The sequence below is a fragment of the Elgaria multicarinata genome, chromosome 4, assembly GCF_023053635.1.
Source record: "Elgaria multicarinata webbii isolate HBS135686 ecotype San Diego chromosome 4, rElgMul1.1.pri, whole genome shotgun sequence".
NCBI lineage: Eukaryota > Metazoa > Chordata > Lepidosauria > Squamata > Anguidae > Elgaria > Elgaria multicarinata.
The window spans coordinates 98,673,553-98,701,294 of NC_086174.1; the positions used below are offsets into that span (position 1 = coordinate 98,673,553).

At 37.5% G+C, this 27,742-nt stretch overlaps 1 protein-coding gene across 3 annotated transcripts in view; it reads left to right on the forward strand.

Annotated features, from left to right (window-relative positions):
- FBXL4 (F-box and leucine rich repeat protein 4) overlaps positions 1-24,385 on the forward strand; it is a 44,029-nt gene extending 19,644 nt beyond the window's left edge. For all 3 annotated transcript variants that reach the window (XM_063124854.1, XM_063124852.1, XM_063124853.1), the window contains exons 5-9: positions 1,912-2,156; positions 6,191-6,404; positions 12,991-13,062; positions 16,422-16,734; positions 22,471-24,385. In XM_063124854.1, coding sequence (XP_062980924.1) covers positions 1,912-2,156; positions 6,191-6,404; positions 12,991-13,062; positions 16,422-16,734; positions 22,471-22,634 — 1,008 coding nt within the window. In that variant the 3' untranslated portion in view covers positions 22,635-24,385. The remainder of the gene's footprint in view (positions 1-1,911; positions 2,157-6,190; positions 6,405-12,990; positions 13,063-16,421; positions 16,735-22,470) is intronic.
- The last annotated feature ends 3,357 nt before the right edge of the window (positions 24,386-27,742 follow it).

The window sequence follows — 27,742 nt, forward strand, 5'->3', positions numbered from 1 at the left end:
AGCCTGTAGGCTTGGAACCTGTTATCTTTGTTTAATCAAAAGCAAAAATGTACTTCAGTTACATCTTAATGTCATAATCATAATGACATTTCATTATATCCTTTTCTTTTCAGGTATTATGAAGTGTAATTTTAGTCTAAAGTGGGATTAACTTTTCTGGTGGTGATACTGACATGTTAAGAGATTTTTTTTATCTCTGAAGCAGAGTTAGTGGTGTGTAGATTATCAGATACATTAAAAATGAAATTAGTTAAAAGGGACATTATTGAGTTTTTCATGGCTTTACTAACCATGCTATAATAGGGAAACGGGAGAAGCAAAATGTTGTTCTCTTTTAAATCTTGTATGGCCTTGCTTTACAAATTTCATTGCATAATGAAACTACGTTTTGTGCTTCTTTGACTATTTGCTTTGTTGGCTCACAAGTAACAGTATACAAACAGTTTCAGTTTGACCATATTTTTGTACAAATAAAAAAATTCAAATGGTTTGAACTTATAAACTACAGCAATATATAGTATTAGGCTGTACAATCCTGGATGTGGTGAAAGGGAGACAATTTGCCTCTGTCACAGCACTGACCTGATTCCAGCCCCACCACCAGTGCAAGAGCAACTATTGGTACCAATTACCAAAATCACTCCTCAGTCTCTTGGGTTTTTCACATATTTTCATGTAAGCAACCTGAACAAATGTGTCTCTTTGGGCTCAATTGCAGTGAGTCAATGAAGATCTCAGCTTTATGTTAAATGGTAAACTTGATTTTTCTAGTGATATATGCCAACCCAAAATAAGAGCTTCAGATGTTGTTCCTCATCTTGTTTTGATTGTGTGATAACACACAATATAGTAAGTTAGGTGGCCATATTCTGAACAATTAGATGAGTTTTTGTTTTTATTTCTGATGTTTTGTTTTATAAAATGATACTGTTTTATTTCTAATATTTATGTCCCGCAGATCTTAATCCATGCAGTTTTGAAGAGGCTGTTCTGTTGTATGAATCTGTATTTATAGAAGGCACAATCAAGGCCCATTAAGTTCAGTGGGAGTGAGAAGCATGTGCTTTACTCTCCCATTGAAAGTAATGGGACTTTCATTTCATTTGTTACATTTCTGTACTTCCCAATAGGCAACGCTCTCTGGGCAGTTTACAAAGACTAAACACCTTAGAAATGAATTATACATAGTTTAAAAACCATTTACATACAGACATATAAACAGATAGCACATACAGAAACACACATATATCTAAGCAATTTTAATTAACAAGAAAAATCCAAGACCTGATTAAAACCTGATCATATGCTGCCAAATGCCTTAGAAGAAGAAAGTCTTAACCTGGAGGCAAGAAGATAACAATGGTGCCAGGCGGCACTAACATTCCATAACTGGGGGACCACCACTAAGAAGGTCTTCTCCTTTGTTGCTGCCTTCTGAGCCTCCCTCAGAGGAGAGACCTGGAGTAGGCTTTAGATGATGGACATAATGTATGAGTTGATTCATGCCCACTAATGATCACTACAAAAAAATAACTGATTTTGTATGTTCATGTTGGGGAGGCTGTGTGTGCACAAAAAGACTGAACTGATTTATTTATTTATTACTTGAAAGTGAAATGGAAATATTTTAAGTTTTCTAATGCCTGAAAAATAAATCTTAAAGATAGACTACAAATGTTTAAAAAGTTCAATGTCTATTGTTTATAGCTTAAAAAGGAAGAGGGGTGGGAAACAAGCACCAAATAGAAGGATTATATCCTGTACTTTTCTCCCTAAAGCGTATTAAATTTAAAAACAAATCAGTGAAATAATGGGGAACTAAGAGTCTATGATAACAGCTGGAGTGGAAATTTAGCTTTCTAATATTGGATAACAACTGGTGTAATTTACTTTTCTGTGTTCTTAATTCAGCTCATCCAGTTGATTTTGAGTCACCTTACAGTCCCAGATCTGTGTCGATTATCACAGACATGTAAGCTGTTTTATCAACACTGCTGTGATCCTCTGCAGTACATTCACCTCAGTTTGCAACCTTATTGGGCAAGGATAAATGACACAGCTCTGGAATATCTACAGTCTCGCTGTATCCTTGTCCAGTGGCTGAATTTATCTTGGACTGGGAACAGAGGAGCCATTTCTCTTTCTGCTTTTAGCAGGTCAGTGTTCCAAATAATGATATATTGTACTAAATGTTTTAGAATCATCTCCCTCCCTCAAGAGGCTTTCAAGAGGGACAAAAATGTTATTTTCTTTCTTATTAACATGACAATAATTTGCACTAGTACTTCAAGCTCAGGAACAGGCTTCTACATTTTGATTTGCCACAGCAGAAACACAACTGCTAGCTGCAAGGACGAAATCTGGTAGACATTTTTAGCATTTATACATGCTTTATTCCAACCTACCCTGAGCTGGTGCTCCCCAGATGCTTTTGGCTTTCCCATCAGCACCAGCTGGCATGGCCAGGAATGTAGGGAGTTTTAATCCAAAACATCTGGAGGGCTCCAGGTTGAGGAAAGCTGTTTTATTCCCCGTCAAAGAGGCAGTTCTGATCTCACCTTGAGGTGGGGTTGGGTGGGGAGAGAAATTAAGACTTCCTCTCTAATCTTTTCATTCCCCTTCCTCCTGCTGAACATTTGACTGACTTTTACAGTTCAAGCCATATTTAAACAGGGTAGGCAGTGAATGGATCCTTAAGAACAACAGTGGGCCTCTTTCTTCTGTTGTGCTTATGGATCCTTACGTCAGGACTGTTTAAATCTCCTTTCAGGGAGAAAGTTGGAATATTCATTGGATCATCTAATAGTCAGCGAATGCTGGCTTCTCTGAAGGAAGGTGTTTGTTTAGGCAGAAAAACTAAACTTGAGAACATCTAAATTTATTAAACAATGTGAAGTTGCAGCCTTTACAGATATAACTCCTTTGCATACTGAACCAATGTGGGAACAGTGGTTTAAAAACTAGGGTTTACATTTTGATGTAGTGAATTATAATGATAAGACATCTGTTTAACCCATTGTGTTTGCAATCCAGACGGAAGTAGGAAATTGGGAGCATATTATTGTTTAAAAATATTAATAGTGGACAAGTAAACTAGAAGGAGACGTTGTGTTGAGAATATTGCAGTTTTAAATCCTAGTGTCAGAACTTGGTTTTGATCTTGTCCAGCCTTCTGGTTTTGTTCTCACAAAACCAAAAGGCTGTACAAAATCGAAAACCATATTGGCTGTCTAAAATATCAAGCTTTTAGCCAGCCAAGCTAAATACTATCTTTAGTATCTATGTGTGGATTATATACTTTAGAAGTAGGGACCTTTTTGAAAAGTTGATACATTTGGCAATTTGTGAAGCTGTCTTTAGCAGAACTACAAAATGGCTGCCATGGGCAGCATGGCAAAGGGCAAGTAACCTAGCCAAAATATAGTGTGAAACAGAGGTGGGATCTGAGCCCCAACAAACTAAACTTTTTTGAACCCAGTTTTCAGCACCAACAGAAACCTATTCTACAGCAATCCCAGCTGCTGTTATTTTTTTAAAAAAGGTGGGAGTGGTGGGGCACCTTGGTGGGCACCAAGAATGGTGTCAGGGGACACATTAATGCTCATGGGCTCCATGTTGACGGGTGACTACTTTATCACGGGTTATTTTTACAGATACTTTGCTTGCCGTTTTTGCATTTTACCGACAATAGATTCTTCAGTGTATTGAATATATAACCATCAGATGATACATAAAAGCATTGTAAGCTGAAGAGTAAAAATAACCTGTCACCAATGGAGCTGCTCTCCTAGATTGAGAAATCAGGTTAATGCATATGTAATGATCCCAGTTCCTCTTAACCATGGTTAAGGAATCGTGACCATTAAGTATGCAAGCACTCTCCTCGTGTTCAGTTGTATCTGACTTTACATATTCAGAAACCTGTCAAAGATTTTTAAATTGTTGATTTAGAATACAGAAAAATACTAATTATTTCATGCTTAGTTGGGGATGGAAATTCCGGGGGAAAAAGAAAAAGAAAAAAAGGAAATTGGACTATAATCAGTGTGTATTACTAATTTAAAGTGTTATTTACCTTTCTTGACCTAATCTATTAAAAATGAACAAAGTGTAGGCCTACAAACTGAGGTATATTACTTGTAAGAAATAATTTGCCATCTAAAAGTTATTGTCGTTAACATTCTATTATGCTCCAGTCCACAAATCTTATTGAAAGCTATGGATGAATAAGTAATTATCCTGGATTTTAGACTATATACAGCATTACTTATTGTTAATATATACTTGGGAGGGATGGAAACTTGAGGTTTATAAAGTCCATTTAAAACTATACAGATAACTTATTATTTGTTATGTTCTGAAAATGTAAGTATTGGTAGAATATGTATTAACTCCAAGGAAATAGGGGGGAAAATAGAATAGCGATCTAAGAAATCTGACAAGCAAACAGTATATTATCATGAGAGGACAGAATGCTTCAGGCATGTGAACATCCTGAGGCAAAGCTGAAGGTAATTTAACTTATTGATAATGTCCATCTCCTTAGGGTTATATAAGAATGTCATACTATTTCACTTGTGAGAATTACTAAGTTTGGTAAACTTCTATGCTTGAGCTAAAAAAGGAGTTTGGGAAATATTAGTGGGACTAGAAATTTAAAGGTATTGATATATTTGAATAAATTTATATTGCTCTATCGGTGAGTGTATGATGTGACTGAACAAGGTGCATACTTACATTACATATGGAAAATTTGTTATGCCATCAGCGGAATAGTGGAGTTTTTGACGCTACTTAAAATGTCAATTGTAGGATGATGAAGTTGGGCTTTAGCAGAATATTCTGTTTAAATGCTTTTGGACCAAGAAATAATATATCTGAATTTAAGTAATACTGCTCCTTTAAACATCAATCTTTATTTTTGATTAGTAATAGCATTGTAAGTTATGTATAAATTAAAACAAATACATTTACATTTTTTCTGTGCTTTTCTGTGTATTTTTCTTTGGCCAATGAAAATCAGTCCCTGCAAGGACATGCTTATGTAAGCATTTTTGTTAGAATTGTTTTGTTGGGAACTATTAACTTCCAGCAAAAGTGAAAGCAAAGACTCCCACTGATTTGAACAGAACCGAATTGCCACCTAATTGTCTTACATTTTTAAAGAATGTAGTACAAAGTTATAAACATTTAGCCTCTATAATCTACCTAGTATATTGATAAAATGTATATTAAATGATGGGAGGGTACTGAACATCTTAGTCTATTTTGGACTTTACTTACATGATGATATAATTTTAATGCTGATTAAGCTTAATTTATTTGGTCAGTTATTGTCTTATTTTGTATGGACTTTCTCTGTTGAATGTAAGAAAATTTACGATGCATGCATCACAATTTTGAGTACAGAAGAGCGACTTCTCTCACCAACACCCCTTTCCCCCTGGCTAGCATATCTGAGAGCATACATTGTGCTATGGGGAGATATAAAGACCCACGTAAGGAGTTGTACTGCCCATTTTGAAACAGTTGACCAAGTTCCTACACAGAATTCTACTGTGTACAGCACCATGTGCATTGATGGCACTATATAAATTAATTAATTAATTAATTAATTCACTTCTTTGTAACCATTAATACAGAACCCAAGTGTGAATCATAAACATGTGGGTTATGCAACACATTTGTGGTTTTGTTTGTTTACAGATACATACAATGGGAAGCTGCAATCGGGTTTCCAGTATATGCATACATCACACACTTTGAGTACCAATTTCGTACTGCATGAAATCTTGCTGGATTATTATTATTATTATTATTATTATTATTTATTTATATAGCACCATCAGTGTACATGGTGCTGTACAGAGTAAAACAGTAAATAGCAAGACCCTGCCGCATAGGCTTAGTTGCCTATTGCAGCTGTGATGAAAAAACTTCAGTTAGCTAGCTAAACGGCTTTCTCTTAGACCCTGGAGTTGATTATGCTTACGTTCCCAGTTCTCTGTGTTAAGCTGTTGCTATACTAATGAGACTCCTCATTAGGCATGCATAACTTTGCTCCTGAGCTACTAAGACATGGCAGGGGAAATTACTGGGTTTTACCCAGTTTTTATAAATGTTTGTAGGCAAGGACACTTCCTTTCTCGCCAAATTAATCCACATGAAAATCTGTTGTTGTTATTTACAGGTTCCTGAAGGTTTGTGGTTCTGAACTGTTGCGCCTAGAGTTGTCCTGTGGCCATTTCCTCAATGAGGCTTGCTTGAAGGTTATTGCTGAGACATGTTGGAATCTTCAGGAATTAAATCTCTCCTCCTGTGATAAGCTACCACCTCAGGCTTTCAACCACATTGCCAAATTGTGCAACCTTACGCGTCTAATTCTTTATCGAACAAAAGTGGAGGTAGGAACAACAATTTTTCTTTCACTTTCATCAGTGATGATAATACTCTTGGGTGAAATTGAATTTACAGTATTATTTTAAGAACATAGTAAACATATATCAAAGATAAAGAAACAGGATAGAATATAGTAAACTGTTTACATGGAAAGATTCATGTTTGAAAAGATCAGAAAAAAAAAACATTTTAAGCTGTAAATAGTAAATACAGCTTGCAGCTGCTGTTTAGATATATTCCTAGCTGCCACTGTGCAAACCAAGGATTGTTAGTGTCTGTGGTGGACACTGTATAACTAGAAATGGGTGAGCATTTTGTTTCAGTTCGTTTTTGATAAGTAACAAAAATTTGAAAAAGACCCCCCCACACACATTGTATTTAATACAGAAAGAACTCGAGGTTTTAAAAAATCAAATGTAAGAGAAATTGAAACTGACAGATTCATTCATTCATCCAAGCCCAGGGCTTTGAGTGCTTAGCTCATCTTCCCCAATTTAGTGCCCTCTAGATATCTTGGACTACAGCTCCCAGCACTTCTGACCATTGGCCATCCTGTCTGGGACTGGTGGGAGTTGAAGTCCAAAAAATAGAGAGAGAGCACCAGGTTGGAGAAAGCTGGTTTAGCTCTTAAATGTCTGGGAGCATCATCACACAGGCAAATCGTGTTTGTTTGCCATCTTTTCTCCACCTGTGTGTTTGTCCCTCAACGTGCATGTGGCCCATTCAGTGGGCTGTTTTGATCGGACTGCTTCTCCTGCACACAGCAGGAGATAGCAGCAACTTCCATCTTTAAAAATAAGCTGGACTTACTGGGGGCGGGGGATTGTCACGTGAAGAAGGCTAGAAGGGGCGGGAAGCATGCAGGAGGTAGACGCCACCGTGAGAGGGACCTGCAAAAATCCATGAGTGCCCAGTAATGAGTATGCGATAAAACACTCGTCTGATGGAGCTACTCGACTGAATCCCTGTGAGTTAAGTAATATTTTTGATGCTGAATTAAAGTTGGCATTTCTTTTTTCTACTCATCTTTAACAGCTACATGTCAGGGAGGTATACACTACTGAACTTGGCCAGTGCATATGGGTGATTTTTAAAATTTATTTATTACATTGCTGTGCCACCTAATAGCCAAAGCTTCCTGCGGGGTTCCCCAAAATTAAACATGGTAAAGCATAATAAAACATAATCTAAAACCTTTAAAAGTCAAAATAAAATCAGAATAAAGATCTAAAAACACAGTAACACAGTGGGCACCAAGGTCTTCACTTGGTGCCCAAAAGACCAGGTGAGCCTCTCTGGGAAGGCATTTCATAACTGGGGTGCCACTGCTGAAAAGGCCTTCTTCTTAGTAGCTACCTGCTTCACCTCATTTGGTGAGGGCCTCTGAAGATGACCTTAGGGTCTGGAGCAGGTATATATGTGAGAAAATGGTCCTCCAGGTAACCTGGCCCTAAGCTTTTTAGAGCTTTAAAAATTAATACCAGCCTTTTGAATTGGGCCCAGAAATGGACTGGAAGCCAGTGTAGATCACAGAGCACTGCTCATATTGACCAGTCCCCAGTGACGATCTCACTGCTCTAGTTTGGACTAGCTGAAGTTTCTGGCTCCGCCATCCTACCAGAAACTAGCATTTCCCGTTTGTTTTGGGGCTTGCCTTTCAAAGCACTAAATCACTGTTCAGCAAGCAGCAGAGTTGGCTATGAGCAGACCAGAATTAGCAGCCAGCTCAGCAGTGGCTGGGCAGTGCTGGATTCTGCCCCATATCACGGTTAACCTTAGGAAGTACTGGAAGATTCTGTTCCCTGTACTGCCTGTATTTTTTAACTAAGAGGTGTTTTAAAGCAATGCAGTCTTGGTCAAACCACTTTTTAGATTTATTGGGCAAGGAGAGTTGTTGTTTACCCTTTTTATGCTTCAAGCAATTTTGAAGGGAGGAGATCAATATTTGGTATAATGATACTGCTTTTTCGGGGGATACTGCATTTTGTAGAACATCTCTAAGGTGGAGAATGCAATCCGAGCATAACATCTCAGATGTTGCTTTGTCTAGTTTGGCAGACCACCTAATCCGTGAGGATCTTATTTCTGCCTCTTCAATCATTGGAAAACTGTGTTCAGTGTGCACATTAAGGTTTCTCAGGTTTAGGGGTAGCATTAAGGGTAGATGGTCACTCTCAACCCGGTTACCCACCTTAAGCCCAGTCACCTTATTTAACAAATTATAAGAGACTATGATATAATCAATCGTTGATGCACCCAAACTTGACAGGAAGGTAAATTCCCCATTCATATCACCCTTTACACCGCCATTCAAAATGACTAAATCAAGTCTATTTATCATTTTCATAAGGCATAAGCCGGCGTAATTGCAACCCTTATCCTTAGATTGCCTATCAGGCAGGGGGTGGGCCGCCTCTGTTGCAGGTTGGTGTTCATGGAAATGGGCATACAAGGCAGCATCATTCTGACCAGTTCGAGCATTAAGATCACCCGCCAAGATCACCGAGGCTTCAGGATACAAATCTGTCAGCTTATTGATATACTCCTCCAATTTTAACCAATCTTCTTTAACCAATTGCTTTTCCCTATGTGGAAAACACTATATCTGGTGTTTTCCCTATATCTGGTTTGCTCTTTGCTGGAATATTGGTTCCTATTATAATTGATGTCCTGAGATTCATTCAAGCAAGAAAAATGTCCTGTTTCAGAAATTCATAGTAATTGTTGGAATTTATAGTAATTCTTGGACAATGCATACTGAATTTCAGGTTTCAAACAGTTGTGCATGTACCATAACAATGTTGCCTCTTCCTTAATAAATGACTGACAAAGCAGATTATTATACAATTATTTTGTTCAATGTTTTGCCTTTCTCCCTCATCAATAACAGAGCGTTGTATCACTAACAGAACGTGGCAGCCAAATTTTGAACAAAATCTTTTTTTCCTGAAAGGAAAAGATTTATGCATATGTGGCATGTTCCATCTTCAAATTTAAACTCCTGTGTGCAAGTGAAACTTCACTGCCAACAGCTTTAATTTTGGCCCACGTTTGCTGAATGCACATGGCAAGTCATTCCTGTGTTTGGCAAATAGAGGGTTAGTTTTCACCTTTAAAAGTGCTTGTTAGATGATACCCAGTCCTCTGCTTCAGCAATCCAGCTGTCATGTCCCTTCATAAGATGCGACGAGCTGTTTCTAAACTCAAGATGCAACAAATCTTCTGAAATAATTTCTTCTTAAAAACCTCTTCAATTTTGCAAACACTTCATGCAATTCATAATTTTGTTTCAACCAGCTAAGTAATCTATACATTCTGCTCAATTAAGACCACTATTATACACAGGAAATTTTTGTACTGGTGATCTCGGTATTTGCTGATACATGACTGTTTAATCTTTCATTCATTGGATATGCATTCACAGCATACTTCCAGAATTTGTTGGCATTGATGCATTTAAGGTGCACAATGGACAATAAAACTACTTTGTTCGTAGTAACTTGACAATGCACATCATTATTTTGGTTTGTATCTGTATATTATCTTGATCTGATGCTTATCTTGAATTTCTCTTTCCACTTTTGTGCTGGAGCCAACATGATGTCTTTGTTAAAACTACCAAATATAATAATTCTAGTACTTTAAGAATTGAAAACATCAGCATTTTATGTTTTAAAAATGAAGTATCAACTCACATTTCATGTAACTTGCAGTTATACCATATCAAACTTTTTTTAACTGTTGCACTTTTTTTAACTGTTGTTCATAAGAATTGTTCAGTTTAGAACCTGTTGGCAACCATTGGGTTGTATCCTATGGTATCCATTCTACTGGTAGACGGGCACCACTAGAAGAACAGATTCCCCCTTCTCACTGTAGAGCCCTGCTCCAGAGGGTCAGGGGAACTTCTGGGGCAGATTTGTGGGGGCAGGAAAGGAATTCTCGTGATGCAAGTAGAAGCCCTCTTGTGCCACTTTAATCTACCTCTGTGTTTGTATAACTATATATTTTGTACAAATTCATTACAAGATAGTGAAATGGAATTTAATATGTGATAGTAGAGATCTGTGCCCTATATGTCTACAATCTACTTTATAAGTCTTCTGGAAATTCCTTTAATTCTCATCCTCTTTTAACCCTGAGAAGGCGGCTGCAGGGGACTGAGTAAATGGAGCTCCATGTGGGGGGATGTAAATACTGCTGGTGCTGATGTCCCATTTGTTCCATCCTGTTCTGCCACACTCTAAGTTTGAAAAAAAAAAAAACTCTCAGGAATATTTGTGCAAATTTTAGAACTGGGACATAAATTGAAGAGAAATGTATGCAAACTTAATGGCATGGATGAAATTTATGCAAATTTAAGGGAACAGAAGTAAATGGAGGGGAAATATGTATATTTATTTCCATTTCAGTAATCCAAATGGCATTTCCCCCTGGGTGTGGGGAAGGAATCCCTTCTCAATTTAGCAAGCTTGTTGGATCCCAAGTGTATGAGAAGGCTATTTCTGAAACCTAAAGTCAGTATAGAATGTGGCAGCTAGAATGGTTGTGGGGTAAACAAGATCATGTTATTAATTGCTGGGCAACCTTCCTGCCTATTCATTTCTGGGCCCAATTTAAGATGTTGATTTTGGCCATCAAAGTCCTAAATAGTTTAGGATCAGGGTATTTGAAGCACTGCCTATACTCACATGGGCCCATCTTTATTCTGATATCTCCACCTGAAGCCCTCCTTTCTGGTCCACCAGTAAGACTTGTCAGATTGGTTGTTACCAGAGAATTGGACAGGGCTTTTTGTTGTTGCTGTGGCACTATACCTTTGGAATTCTCTTCCAAGGGAAATCTATATGGCTTAGTTAGTACTGGCTTCTAAGAAAGTTCTGAAAACATTTTTATTTCAGTCTGAGTTTGATTTGGCACTGAAACTTCTTTTGCTGCTGTTCACTTGTAATTCTTCCCTTTATATGATTATTTATTTATACGTTTATATCAAATGTTTGTAAACTGCATTGTGAGGGTAACGTACCCTGAAAGGCAGTCTGTAAATAATTTTTATAAGTAATTTGCAAAAATATGATATTTCTAACTGAACATTATGGTATATAATGATAGTTTATTTGTTGTGCTGAAACTGGATAACTTTTCACTATTAAATAAACTTATAATTGGTCTCTGCCCTTTCCATTCTTTTATCCTTATAACTTTGTAGAAATACTCTGGAGACTAAACCTATTTACTCATAATGTCTATACATTAAACTAAGCCCAATTAGGGCTCATTTGTGTCATTAATAATCAATAATAATCAATCACCCATAAATACCACAGTATTAAAGAGATCATACAACATACGTTTGAATACTGAAATCCAGTTATTTGCTTGCAGAAATGGCAAATTGCTACATTACTATTAACAAGGTACTCTGTAATCTCTGAAGTTATCTATTTACATTTTAAATAGTAAATATAGCACAATATTTCAAATTAGGATATTAATCTGATATTGCAGGCGGATATACTGTTTAAAAGGTTGGAATGTCAGACAGTGAAAATGATTAAATAAAATTCTTATTCAGACGCTTGACCAATGTGATTGCCCTCACCCACCACATCTATTTATTTTCTTCAGTAAAAATCCAGAAAGAGAACTAGGCTTTTTAAAGCTTCTATAAATACTAGAAGTCAAGTGAAGACATGCAAAGTGAATTGATGAAAATTTGCCAGGCTTTTCAAAGTTTGTATTAAATCCTGTTTGTACCTCAATTATTCTTTCCCTTAGTGAAAACATATTTCTAAACTAAAAACCACACTGTCTAATCAAATATATAATGCAGAAAAATATATTTCAGGTACACATAAATCAGTAATTGGAATGGGATTGTGTGCATGTGTGTGTCTATACGTACACGCATAAACACCACAGCCTAAAAAAAATTGCCATTTTTCAAGGTGCATCTGATATTCTAGTGGAGTCTGTTTTATTTTTTTAATGATGTGGCACTTCACTGTGAACATGCTTAAAATGGCAGCAACATGACTGTAAAGTGCACATTATATTTGTTTCCGTCTGCATGTTGCTGGTGACAGGTGCTCGATGATTGTCAGTATCCTTGTCAGCAAGAGCATCCTGTGACATTAAAGTCACCAGCTCGATCCTGATGCTGTGTGACTCTATTGGCAGTTCCATCAGGCTGTAGCCGATCAGTGAATGTCAGGGATGCTGCACTTTTCTAGGATGTCACCAGCCCTCTGTGTTTTTGGTTTGGCCTTGCTTGTTGTTTGAACTTACCAGACTTCTAAGAGTTCTCCTGAGGGAGAAGAACTGATAGGTCATGGGAATAAAGGTGTCTTCAGGGCATGCAAAACCACATCCAGAGTGACTTATTATATAAAGGCTTGTAATGATTACCTTGACTCTAAGCCAATCAATGGTTAGAGCATCTGGGGACTCATTAAATGGCATTTGTGGTGTCTGTTACCTAGGTTTTGAGCTGAATTTCAGGGAAAGCGGTGACAGCCTTTAATGTCTAATTGACCCTTTCTCTTTGTGTTTGCTTTCTATATTTGCTTCTGATGTGTTCCCCAATGGCAGCAAACAGCACTGCTCAGCATTCTGAACTTCTGCTCAGAACTTCAGCACCTTAGCCTGGGAAGCTGTGTAATGGTAAGTACTTGTGCATATGTTATCAGAATTTAGACTTCCCAGCTCAGGTACAGGGAAATTAACAACTTGTTTTCATCTTCTCTCATTATACCAATAGACATCTTGTAGAATGACAACATGAATATATGCTGGAAATGACACTTGTCCAATTTCCAAGCTTAAAGTTATCATATATTTTACTGTTCAGGCTATTTTGTAGGAATTACAGAAATCCTCCCATAAATGGTTAGGAATTCCTTCCCCTGGTTCATGAAGAACTATTCTCTGTCTGGCTCTGGTATGCAGCCTTTAAAAAAGAATTACTGGAGTCATGACTTTTAAGGCTATATTTTTGTCACAGATTTTCTTAAAAAACCAACAACTTTCCAGTTTATTTAAAAGAGAACATATGTGCAGGCATCCTTGCATCAGAATTAGAACTGGGGAGGCCTTATTTTGCTGTGTTCGCTATGGCCGCAGAATACATAACTAAAAGCTCATGTAAGATCTGTAACCATTGCAGATCTGAAAATCGGGGTGGGAATCTTTCCCTATTTTAGGTCCAGTTCATACAAATAGCAGTGTGTGGCTGCTTGATATGCAACTCCATATGCAGGAACATGCCACACAAATATGGCAGTTTTTACATGCTATTGTACTCTTCTGTCCCCCTCTCCCACTCTTGCCGCCCAATCTTTCTACTCTGCCTTACTTTTTGGTGTGAATGTTGGAAAAAAAGCCTACCTCTACAAATGTAATTCTTCATTTCTTGAGTAGTGGATAATGTAGTCTTTTTCATTGGGTGGTATTTCTTCATGCCTGGTTAGGAGTTACATTGCTTTCCCCCTCCCTTTTTTGGGAAGTCACATTACTTTTTTGGGAAATCACATTACTTTTTTGAAATATAGTATGTTACACTTCTGGGTTTTTTTTGAGAAGCAAGAACTGGCTTCAGTTAATCATGTTCTAGTCACCTCCAGCTTAGACTACAGTAATGTGCTGTACATGCGGCTATCCTTGGCAGCCCTATGTAACTTGCATTAGTTCAAAATAAAGCTGCAAGAGTTCTGGCTGGGGTCAGTCAATCAGATCATATTATACTGAACCAAGACAGAACTTCACTGGTTGCCAGTTTGATTCTAGGCTCAATTAAAAGTGCTGGGACTTGAACATCTTAAGAATTGCCTTTCTCCATCTGAACTTCCTGACAGCTTCTTTCATTTTCTGAACCCTTACTTCAGGTCCACCTCTCATCAGAAATATGGTGTATGAGTACCCAAAAATGACCTTTGTAGCCATGATGCTCAGGATTCTCGTACAGCTGCCCCCATTGTGGCTTTCTTTAGAGTCTCAAGTTTAAACAGACAATGAAGACAATGTTATTCCAGGGAATTTATGCAGAGCAGTGTCTTAAAGCTGTTTTTATGCTGTTACTGCCTTTTAGTTTTCCCCCCTTTTATAAGTTGTTTGATATTTTAGGTATTTCCGTTTTTATTATTTTTATTATAAACTGGTTTGAATGTGTGTGTTTTAGAAACATAAGGTCTAAATGTTGAAAATGAATAAAATGTGGAACTTCTTTGGCCTTTTCATAGATGTTATATACATGAACTGCTTCCCTCATTAAGAATTGATGTTACTCTGAACAATTTACTTGTTGGAGCTGCCCTCAGTTGCAAACACTGGTTTGTTTGTTTTTACTATTATTACTAGTCACCGGAAGGTAGACTTAATTTATGTATCTAGTTTAAATCATGGTGATCACTATTTCAATCTTTTGTAGTTTTTTCGCATGTGATAATATCACTTTCCATGTGTATGCATATTCAACTATATGACTTCTCGATTTCTGGGTTAAATTTTCAATTTCTTCTGCTTCTACGTCCTTAGAATTATGGGCCAATCTACATATGACACTGAGATTTTTTCTCCCTCCAGAGGTTTGTTTTGTTTTAGTGTAGTTACAAAAGACAACTGCAGAAGCTGCAATTAAAAGCCACTTCACCACATAAGCAGGTTGCAATGTCCACATCTGCATTAAAAAAACACACCAAAAAAGTCAGGAAGAAAAACTACATTTGACTCAGGATCATGTGCATATGGTCCTTAATCTGCAACTTTAAAGCACCAGATATCATTCGGTATTTGCTCTGCAGACCGTTTTAGTTAGAGAGCATGTAGAATTTCATGGCAAAGGTACTATAAGCGTATATATGGATGGTTTCATTTGATATAAAATCTTCTTTAGTTGAAGAATATCTGTGTTGCCATATCTGTATTGACACTCTTGTGCGCACATAGCTGTGGTGACATCATCAGGATGTACTTACTACTTGCTTTGCCACAGAACAGGATTTTCTTACATTATGCTCCCTGAATATATGGAATTGTTTCAGTACAGAAATGTATATATCCCAGATAGTTGTGTCGACACTTCCCCAAATTTGTTTGGGAACTCAGCAACCTGAACGGCACTCCCAGAGATCTTGAGTAGATGCATTAAAGTATACACACTATTTAAAGAAAGAAAAAAATCAAGCGTATAGCTGTATATCTGAACAATCCAGTTGATAAGTGGGGAAGAAAGCAATTCCACTCCCTATCTGGCCAATGCCAGTTGGAGGATGCTTGCTGATGATGAATGGACAATGGCACCTAGTATGAGCCGATTATGTCATAGGTACAAAAAAGAAATGATGACTACATCAGAATGTACCAGACATTGCTAGCCATTCACCCTCTGAGCAGTGGCAGCCATTTACTGCAGTCTGTACCACTTCACTTGCTGCCACTGGAGTTGACTCTTTTAGATTTCCAGTGACTGTTGACTTCTTCAAAGACTGTGTTTTTAAATCACTGCACATTTACTTTAAAGTAAAATAAAATCTTTTCTGTTTTACGATAATTAGTTCTTCTAATTTTGTGAAATACTTTCATTTACCTAAAATATTTCATCCTGCTTCCAGTTATACAAGTATAATCTTAAGAGCTGGCAATTCCTTAGCTGCTTTGCACTACTGGGGTAGATGGTGTGTCTGCTACCCTCTTCTGGACACTTTATCCTATCTATGTTTTGCAATGATAACGTATTGTTTAGAGGGTTATGGCTACTTGACATGAAGTGTGTGAAGTTACATCATCAATGTACTCAATCATATGTCAAATAAGCGGAAAACCAGTACACACAAGGGGTGCTGTTACCAGAAGCATTCTGTGAGATGCACGAGCATGAAAGTCCATTGAAATCAGTGGTATTTATGTTCACTTTGGGACTGTAGTCAAACTGTAGCCTAAGCATTTTGATAAATAAATTAGTGTTTAATTACATAAGTGAGGGTAGAAATAACAATAGGCTCAAAAGGGGTGTGTTTTCTTCTCAGATTGAAGACTATGACACAGTAGCTAGCATGATGGGAGCCAAGTGCAAAAAACTTAGAACGCTGGACTTATGGCGATGTAAAAACATTACTGAAAATGGAATAGCAGAGCTAGCCGCTGGCTGTCCACTGTTGGAGGAACTTGATCTTGGCTGGTGCCCGACACTTCAGAGCAGCACTGGCTGCTTCGCAAAACTTGCACGTAAACTCTCAAACTTGCAAAAGCTTTTTCTGACAGCCAACAGGTCTGTGTGTGACTCTGATATAGAAGAACTTGCTGCAAATTGTACTAATCTTCGACAACTTGATATTTTGGGTAAGTAACCACAAGAACATTTGAATCTTCTTTTAATTAATTGATTGGATCAGTAGGAGAAAAGAAAACTATTTGTTGCATAAAATAAGATGTTTTCTTGAGAGTAAAACTGAATCCGGAGATCTCCTCTCCTTTCTCAGAGGCAGATTCACACATGTTCATGAACAAATACCCCTCACTGGTTCAAAGTATAATGGAATATAGGGCTTAATCAATTGAGCCCCAGATTCTTTGTTTTACTGGATTGTGGATCAGGCTGCAAGTTTGTTTGTTTGTTTGTTTATTTATTTATTACATTTTTATACCACCCAATAGCCAAAGCACACTGGGCAGTTCATCTAATTTAGTTTATCTAATTACTTCCCATTTGCTGCTACTTCTTAAAAAAGAGAGTAGTTTTTTATAATTTTCTGAAAACCATTCAACTGCTTTTGCCAGTTTTCAAAAGCTCTTGGAATTTTAATACAGTGTGACAGGATATATTTATAAAGTGTGAACCTTATGAAAAAACAGTTTCTTCCAGAATATAGAATAAAACTCTCTACTGAGCTGCTTCTTTCAAAAATAAATTGTTAGTTTTCTGGAAAAAGAAATTAACATACATTTTCATTTCTACTGCAAGTAGGTATGAGTATCTAGTTTTCTCCAAAGGTTTAACTGTAAGTCTCTATGTTAATGTCGTAAGTAAAAGGCTTTTGCTAATCATAAGAAAAGCTTTTCCAGCTGTAGTTCCTTAGGCCTGGCCCCTTCTAATTTAACAAAGTTTACTTTTGTGTTTTTTCAGATCTCTGCATAACCTACTGGAGTAGGCAGTATGGTCCCTTCCAGATGATAGTTTACGGGGGAGTAGGCAACATGATACACTCCAGAAGATTTGGACTACAATTCCTAGTATGGCCAATAGTCAGGGATTATGGGAGTTGTAGTCCAAAACACTTGGAGGGTGCTCAATTGCCTATCAGGGGTGAGAAATCTTTTGTAGCTCCAGGAGCTGGATTCCATTTCTGGGAACCTTTTAGGGGTCACATTGCTCTGGTGTGCAGAGTCTACAAGCAAATATAAACAGGGCTGGAAATCCAACACCCCCCCCCCAAGCATGCCATTGTTACTGATTTAGGGTAGGAAACTTGTCTACTTGAAAGTAAGCATGAGAAGCATGTCTACTCACAAATAAGCAAGACAAGTAGGAAAAAACCCACTCAGTAGCACTTTCAAAAAACCAACTCAATCTACATACCTATCCAGAAGTAAGCATGAGTATCATGTCTACTCACAAGTAAAAAGGGCAAGACTCTCTGTATGATTATTGAGAAATAAGCAGGACAAACCTTTGCGGGATAAAGCTCAGAAGGAGGTAGGACTTTAATCACTCAGCAGCTTCCACCTGTAGGTCCAGCCCCTTTGCCCCACAGGGAAAAGCTCTTATCTTCGATCAGCAGATGATCCATGCTAAGCACTGAGAAAGGGAACTTTTTTCAGTGATAAGCATGGGAAAGTGTTTGTCTCTGATCAACTGCTGATTGGAGATGAGAGTGTTTCCCTCCATGGCATAGGGGCCAGAGAAAAAAGCTGCCCTGCCAGATGGGGAGTCCCATCTGGCCTGGCAGATTGGAGGGTGCCAATTCCTGCTATATACCATAGAAGCTTGTGATAACTCTTTTTAAATGTTAGCTGTACAGCAAAGTAAGGAAGAAGAGACATTCATATCAACTTATGCTACATCTTGTAAATTAGATAAGCATTTAAAGCAGACTGTTTTATAACTAGATTTAAATAAAACATCTACATTATCTTTCAACTGAATATGTTGTGTGTGGGGTATGGTTTGGAGCCTAAGATAACTTAACTTATGGAAGGGAAATTATTTTCCCTCCTGCTCCCTCCTGCATCCACCTATACCCCTTGAAAAGTTTGGTTCTACCCTTTCTCCATTCTAGCTTTTCTGCTGGCACTAGAAATGTATGGATTGTGCAAAATCCATTCTGTCTGTGTTTCGTGGATTGTCAGGCACCTTTCCGTCACCTGCACATCAGTGGAATTGAATTTTTTTCCAGTTTCTGAAATTGCCCATATATGCACCTGTGCAAATGTCCAAATCCCTCCCAAATTTCCCCCAAATGTGCATTTTTACCCTTTAGCCGTGGGGAAAATGCACATTTTGGGCCAGAGGGGTTTTTTTTTACATCTTTGTTTTTTTTATTTATATTTCTCTATATTTATTTATTTATTAAATTTATATACTGCCTGGCCCCCATAGCCAAAGCTCTCTGGGCGGTTTACAAAATTTGCACAGAATTCCCGAAGGTTAGGAAACCGATCTGCAAGTCCACAAACTCTACCCAGCAAGTGAAAAGCCTCTGCAGATTCCATGGGTCGGATTTATAAAAAATCCAAACTGATTTGGTTCCATTGTGGATTTCTCTGACATTTATTTATTTATTATTTAATTTATTTAATTACATTTATATACCGCCCCACAGCCGAAGCTCTCTGGGCGGTTTACAACAATTCCCTGGCTGGTACTGTTAATGAAAAATTAATAAGAAGCAAAGGTGAAATGTTCATTACTATAGAAATTTAAATTTGGAAATCAATGCAATTACACAACATATTGGAGAGGCCCAAAATAAAAGGACTCTTATATATGCAAGTCTGCAACTTCACCTCTTAAAGCCATACGTAGTTAATAAATATTCATCCCTGTTCTCAAGTGTGGGCTTCTACAATCTTTGTCGTCCCCCCCCCCCTCCTTTCCATGCTTGTTAATCTTGAGGTTCCAAGTTTAGTGGACTGATTAAAGTATGAAAAGGGTAATATGTGAAAAGGGGATAGTTTTGTTTCTTTGCCTGCAGGGCACCATATGCAGTGCCATTATGTGATCACATAAATTGCAGCATATGTGTGAATTATGCTTAAATAAGGGCATAAAACAGGCTCCAGAAAAATAAACTTCTAGTTGATATTTTGACTGCAGCCAGGCAGCATAAAGTAGAGCTTAGGAGAATGTAGTGGGTTTAGCCATCTGTATGCACCCTACATCATTTGTTATCTCAAATCATTGAATTAAAATCGGTAATTCTAGGTAAGTTCACACATATTTTAAAGCTCTATTTTCAAATATGTAAAACCATTCAGGCATGAAAGGAGGAATAACAATGCCTTCTTCCCTTGTACAAGAATATTTAACTGCCTCTTAGATGCTATAAACCCCCCAAACCTCCCACAGCTTCCTAGAATGCCAAAAGCTCCAACTGTCCCCTTCATGGCTGTCAAAATCATCAGCTTTCCTTGACAGTTTCAAACTGCAGTTACTCACTTTCTGCACAGAAATAAAAAGCACATTATAGTCCCCACTCCAGAAAGGCATTTATGCACCTGAATTTCGAAGGGTTTCCCTTTTGAAGGATTCCCATACTCACAAACCGCTATGCCCATCCCTGAGTTAAAATCTGTGGCCTAACCGCATTTAGCACCTTGCCCCTGAATTTTAAAAGTCTTCTGTAATTGATCAATTCAGGGCTCTTAGGAGTGAAGAAAAAGGGTGTGTGAGAAAGAAATAGAGAAGAGAGTGTCCCACCTACTTTTTGCTTGGGCAAGGCCCATCACTAGTTTAGGTCCTGCCCACTGCTACAATGCATTCCCCTAAGGGAATGTGACCCTCAACAGAAGAAAAAAAACCCTTCAGTGCCTCTGCTTTAACCTCTCTTCTTCCCTGCCCCTTTAATATTCAGCTGTGACCTCCAAAATCATTTTAGAGAACATTCTGCTAATAAAGCCCATGTCACCATGGGTGGTAGTAGTCCCGTTTCTTTCCTGTTTTTTTACCCCTTAGTCCCCCCCACCACAGAGGGTCTCATGAATAATGCCAATGTGGGTCATGCATAATCAAATTTGCATATGGCACGCGCCCCCCTTCCTTGCGTGCCATGATTGGCCACCTCCGTCCCCTTCCTCTGGCAGCAACAGCCCAACTGCGTGGCTGGGCGAGGGCCTGCCTTCATGCCACACTGATTGGCGAAGCAGGGCTGTCCATCATCCCACTGGCAGGCAGGCTGCCCTGCATGTTTGTCACAGAGGAAATTAACTGCTATTCAAGCTCGAGCTTTGAACTTCTTTGAAGTTTCAAAATTTCTTCATGTCTCCACTGCTCAAGTTCCAGTTTAAAACAAAAATGAATAAAATTGGTCTGGTTGATCTCTAGTAATGAGTTTTACACTACTGTATTCTTATATAAGATTATTTCCAGCTCCTAGCATTGCTAGAGTTTTTGAATACTTAACAATAAGTTATTGCTCTTAAACACTCATTAAAATGCCTGTATCAAGGGATTTATAAAACCTGACATACTGTCCCCTGTGATGAATTGCTACCAAACTATGGATAGCTGGCTTACGTGACACAGTAAGAGCAAGTGTCGATAAGGGTGAACTACAATTCCACATTTAGGAGTCCTATGGGATCTGGAAAAATTAATTATTAATTATTAATAAGTTCAACTTTTGATGAACTTTTCATAGGTTCATACCATTTAATAAGTCTTCTCAAAATAAATGGAGACAAATAAGTGCTGCATATCTTTCTGTAATTTATTTTCTAAGTGATGTCCCTGAGTATACATTACCTAAATATACATGAGAACACAGCAAGTGTGTTTGGAGATTTGCAGATGGAGATGAACCACTAGAGTAAGAAATTATCTAATGGTGCATACAGACATATATAGTTAGAGAGGTGAAGCCACTGGAATCACATTCGCCCTGTTTTGATGAAGACTGCACTCTTCACTTCAAGACTGAGTTCCAGAAAAACCTGGCTCTGCTAGTTTTCACTGGGAGTTGGAAGTGTACAGTGGTGGTTGGCCAACATCACAAAGCCACCTTCATGGAGGCTGTTTTGCAAGCCTATAAAAATTGTGTGTGTGTGTGTGTGTGTTACACCGGCGCCAAAGAGATGTTTAATTCAAAAAGTTCTAGAGCACTTTAAGGGGGTGGGAGGAGCAGATAGCCTGCCTAAAATCTTGGGACAAGATGCCAAATCAGTTTCAGAGGCAAGGGCAGGGAAAGGCAGGGTATAGTTGAGGTCACCTTTCTTAACAAAAAAGGAGCATCTTTTGTCTGCACCTTAAGTCAGACTCTAATTAGATGCTAAAATTAGCATTTTTACATGGATCACATCATATGGCTAAATTTGTTTGTCATTTATCAAAAACCTGTTGACAGAAACATGTATTCAATAAGTGTGTCTGTGATCAAAGCTTAATAATGAACTGAAATTGTTGACTTGATCTCTGTGGCAGCCAAGATTCCAGTTTACCACTCAAGCCGTGCCACTGACTAATCACTTGTGGTTCCATAGTGAAAATCTGATGGTTAAACAAGCCTATCAAGATAACTGCTTTCTTGACATACTTTTTTTTCAAGTAAACACTGCACCACATTAGAAATGTAATTATTTGCCCAAAGCTACCCAGTGAACTTCATGAGTGAACAGAGATTTGAACCTTGGTCTTCCATTTCTCCTATGCTACACTGGCTTTTAAGTTTACTTCTAGATGTTAGGCTTTAAATTATACTATTGATTAGATTAGGGGGTGGGATACAATTAACATTTTTACCTGTTATGAAAGTTGCAATCCCCTCACTTCCCTAGAAGCACAGTGTATTCAGTTTCAAAAAATGTTAAATTATTTTACTTTCAGCTGGTCTCTTAATCTTTTCCTTCTTCTTTCTTTTCTAGGCACAAGAATGGTGAGCCCTGCTTCTTTAAGAAAATTGCTGGAGTCTTGTAAAGATCTTTCCTTACTTGACGTGTCCTTCTGTTCACAAATTGATAATAGAGTTGTCCTAGAACTGAATGCCAACTTTCCAAATGTGCTCATCAAGAAGAGCTTTACTCAGTGACTCAGTTCATATGCTGCTATATGGAATTGATTTGACAATTCTGCTTCCTGAGTATTTATGATTGACTTTTTTTCAAAGAAAAAATATCCTGTGAATAATGGGGAAAAGGTTAACTTTTCTTGATATGAAGGTTAAATGCGAAATCAAGGATTTAAATTGTAACGAGCCATTATTCCATGCACTGTACTTGGCAAGTTAGGGTCCCTGTTTGAAATCGAAAGAATAATGTAAATGTAAGATGGCATCCAGTTAAATGTCTATTAAAGAGCATTTAATATTACTTCGATATTAACATCAAAATAAATGGAAGATGTAAATAGAATTCCACTTTAAGTTTTAGTATTGGCCTTTAATGGGCAAATGTACTTTGGCCATAGTTGGAACTCAAATGTTTCAAGTGCAAATAAGTATGCAACTCATTTCTTCTAACAACAGTGATTTGATAGCTCCTTTAAATCTGATATTTGTGGTGAGGGATTTGCCATTTCCAATAAAAAAAAGAACAGTTACGTGTCTATCCATCTTAGAATTTTATGTTTATCATACGATAAAGGGAACTTGTGAGGCTGAAAATAGTAGCTACACATTTTTATCTCTTTCCCCTGATGATATCTGACAATACAAAATGTGTGGATGATATCAGCAGGCAGATTCCCCCCCACCCCCAGTCCCGTTCCATTTCATTGGACTGGTCATTGTGTTGGTGGAAAAACTCTCTCTCTCTCTCTGCAGTGACATCCAGTTGTGTATTATTCGATTAATTTAGAATAGAAGAAGCAGAATAGCCACACTGCTTTTTGGTTGGCCTTCCATTGCTTCCAACTTGATCCTTGGTACAAGATACACAATTTAGTTGGGCTTTTTGTCTGTTGCAATAATGTGTCAGGGTTTTGAAAGCAAGCGTATTTTGCATCGTGTGACTTCTGATTAGGATTACCAACTTTAATCAAGGTGATTAATAAACTACACTTGAAGTTACAGATAAAACAAATTAGCCCCAGTTAATCAGTGAGTTTTCAACAAGTGAAGATCCTGGGATTTTTAAAGAGTCTGCTACTATGCACATTATACATGTTCCATTTTCAGAAATGGAGACCAGATTTTTTGTGTACTGTCCACGCACAGTCTTTCTGTACTGTTCAGTTCATGCTTAAGTTATTCCATATGTTGGTTTGCTTGCATATACGGTCACCAGAATAAAATAGAGAGGGTGTGCGTGTGTATGCCATTCCTTAAAATGTTTAAATATGAAAATAGTACTTTGGTGACTACTCTAAATTTGTTCTGTAAAAATAATTTTTATTTTGCATTTTTAAAATGTGTTTTTATAAATAATATATATTCAGTGTAATTAAGAATTACATTTGTACATACCTGTTACAGAAGAGTTCGCTCCTTTGGACTGTATATATTTACACATTTTAATATTTTAAAATAAGCCTTGTTTTACGTAGCTCAGGGTACGCATGGATATGTTTCCTTTAAAGAAAAAACACATGAATATGTCTAATTGTAAGTATTATTACAACTATTGTGGTTAAAATGTGTGCCTTTCCTTTTTACAATCAACAGAACATATAAGGACACTTATGCAGACACTGCGTGTCATTGAAATCAATGAAGAAAGTGTGTTTATGGTGCAACTGTCTTTGTTTACATCCCAGAGCAATTGATTACCCTGGTCACAAAAAAACAGGACTAGGGTCACAAAAATTTTCCAAGAATGAATTAAACTTTATTTGGACACTTTTCTCTATGTTTTTTTTCTTTTGGGGATTTGTCACATAATGTGTTTTGATACCACTTAAATAATTATGGTTTGGGGGAGACTAGCAGGCAAGAAAATGTAACTGCATCTTGCAGGGAATGGGTCTGTTCTTTGAAAGAAAGGTTGCTTTGAAGACTGGAGGGGAAACAAGGTTTAAGGTGCAATCCTGTGCATGCTTAGACAGAAAAACAGCCCTACAACTCCAAGCATTCCCTAGCCAGCATGCTATAAGTACAATACTCAGTGCTTCTGAGCTGGGATCCAGAGTTTCAATGATGGTTGTGCATCATTGCTGGTCCTAATGGTATCCCTGCCATGTATGATGTCTCTTCAGCTATTTGGTCAAGTATTGGTGCTGTTAAAAAATAACGGGGCAGGGCCTTAAGATGCTGTGTAATACCCACCAAGCCTCCTGCAACTGTCAAAGCTCTGTTCTAGTGTTCAAGTGCTTCCTCAGCTCCAAATGTGTAGGATGGAACCACACTTTTCCTAACAACCCAGTTGCCTTTTTCAAATCATCCCTTATTTCGGGATTAGATTCTTTCAAAGCACATCATTCTGCAAGGTTGGTATGCCATCATAACAGAGTAATTGTGCAGATCTAATGCAAAGAAATACCCAATCACTGCTTCTACAGATTAAATGTGCGCAATCAATATGACATTACCATATATGCTTACAAAACAAGAATTGTTATAATAACAAAATAATGAAAATTATTAACTTTTGGATTATACATTTTTTATTTTATAGCTCTCTGAATTACCTTTAAATTGAGACCTTAAAAATTTAAATCCATCCAGATATTGATGATTTAGTGAACTTCAAAAGTGGCCATCTTGATGACATCAATATCATGCATCACACACCACTTACACCATGGAAATTGTTGTTATGCTGTAACTCTGATATGTCTTTAAAACAAGACCTTATAAATTAAAATCCATCCACAATTCACAGAGTTATTCATGATTTTGTTAATTTGATTGTGGCCATCTTTACGATATCAAACAACACAACACACCTTAAGAGTTAATACCAAAGAAATTATGGAAATTTCTGATCAAATAAAACTAACTGCATATTCTTTTCACTAATTCTGCCATGGGACATTATTATTATTATTATTATTATTATTATTATTATTATTATTATTATTTATTTATTTATTTATATAGCACCATCAACGTACATGGTGCTGTACAGAGTAAAACAGTAAATAGCAAGATTTTTCTACATATGATCCAGGACTTAACATGGTTGAAACTGCAATTTTGGAAAGATTGGGGGCTGTTGGGGCTAGAAGACAGGCTATTGTTGTATAATTTTATCTCTACGCTGCCCTTAGTGATATCGGGCGGGATACAAATATTTTAATAAATAGATAACTAAATAAATTGATGCTCTTTTCCAGAAGTAATCCCTACAAAAAGCTCATATCAAAAGGCACATAATTTAGAAAAGCAGTTTTGCTTTCCTCTGTTTAAAAACAAACCTATGTCTAATCAAGACTTAACTCAATGGACAAAATTACCTGAATTTGAAGAGCGTTCAGCATGAATATCGGCTATCAGTATTTTGTTTTTCCGTAAGAAATTGTTGCTTGAAAGTCGCCTCCTTCCCCCACCCCCCACCCCTGTTTAATTGCACTTGAGGGTTGATTAACTTCTTGGCTGATAGTGAGTGAAAAGTACTTGAAATAATAATGTCAAATATGGAGTAGAACATAAAACATATGGGTCATTTTTCTGATACTGCAGTGTCTGCCTTTGAAAGGAGAATGCCCTGAAATGGCAGTTGAAGAATATTTTGTTGACCTATTGCTTGAGAGGGGCGGTGGCTTCTCCCTGGCTCTGAGGAGCATATGGGAAACTGATCTACATATACAAATTGAAGATACAAAATGGAAACAAATTTGGATAAATCCCCCCCTCCAAACAATATCGTCCCGCATACAGGAGTCAGCCCTCAAGGTTATATTAAGATGGTATATAACTCCAATTCAACTCTCGCATGCAACGACTTCAATCTCCCCGTTGTGTTGGAGAGGATGCGATGAAAAGGGCTTTACTTACATATATGGTGGGAGTGTAAGGCTCTGAAGCAGTTCTGGGAAAATATCTTCAATATAATTTCTAAGGCCACTGATCAGATAATTTTCCCAGAACCAAGCCTGTCCCTGCTGGCCCTGCCCAATGCTCTAAACCCCTCCCTTATCCATAAAGAATTGGTATTTATCCTCCTTACGGCAGCTCGTTTAGAAATTGCCGAACATTGGAAGGATCCGAAGGGCCCTACACTCACTGGATGGAAAGGGAAAGTGTGGGATATAGCCTGCTCTGAAAAATTAACCTACCACCGCAGAGTCTCGTCGGGCCAACTTAGCTATGACCCATTCAATGAAATATGGTCTCCTTTTCTCGATTACATCAATGGTACAGATGTGGCATCCAACTCTGGTTTAACCAACTCTGGTTTAACCAATCTTCCTCTGACCACAGTAAATTGAAGGAAACAAGCTCGGTTCGGGATCTACAGAAATCGTGTTTGTGTATTAGAAACACTGTCTGACTTGTATGATTTTATATATATATATATAACTTTTTTAAACTGCTTTGTTAAATATAGTTTAATAAATATTTTTTTAAAAAAAGAATATTTTGTTGACGTAAAACTGTAGGGAAGCCAATGATAACTCCCCCCACCATTCAAAAGATATCAGCATCTTTTCATCTCAGCCAGGCTTGCTTTATTCATGACAAAGTTCGATTCTTGCATTACCTCTTAAACATGAGCATGAACTTTAGGTCACACACCGATGTCTGAAAATATTGGAGGGGAAGTGTGATGATTTTGATATATACTTCTACATTGAAGAGAAGATCTGTGGGTTGTAAGGAAACTTCTGAATTGTCATTTACTAAACTTAGTGATTTATATGAAGCATTTTTGTCGCACTTTTCAGCAAAAACAGCGTGGTGGAATGACGACGATGATGAAGGAGGAGGAGGGAATAATGCTGTCTAACTTTTTGTTGGTCTGAAAATTATTGCTTGGACATGCAGCTCTTCAAAGAATGCTTCCACAGAATTTTTCACTCTTAATCCTCCCCAAACTTGTCATACTGTGGTTCCTGGCAAGAATGTGCACGCACACACATATATGCGCAGTGACTTGCATAAGTATTCGCCCACCCTTTGAGTTGGCCGCATTTTGTTGTGTTACAACCTGGAATTAAAACAGAGTTAATTGACATGTTTACCATTTGATTTACACAATGTACCTAACACTATGAAGGTGTAAAATATTTTTGAGACACGGAAGTTAAACAAACTGGCAT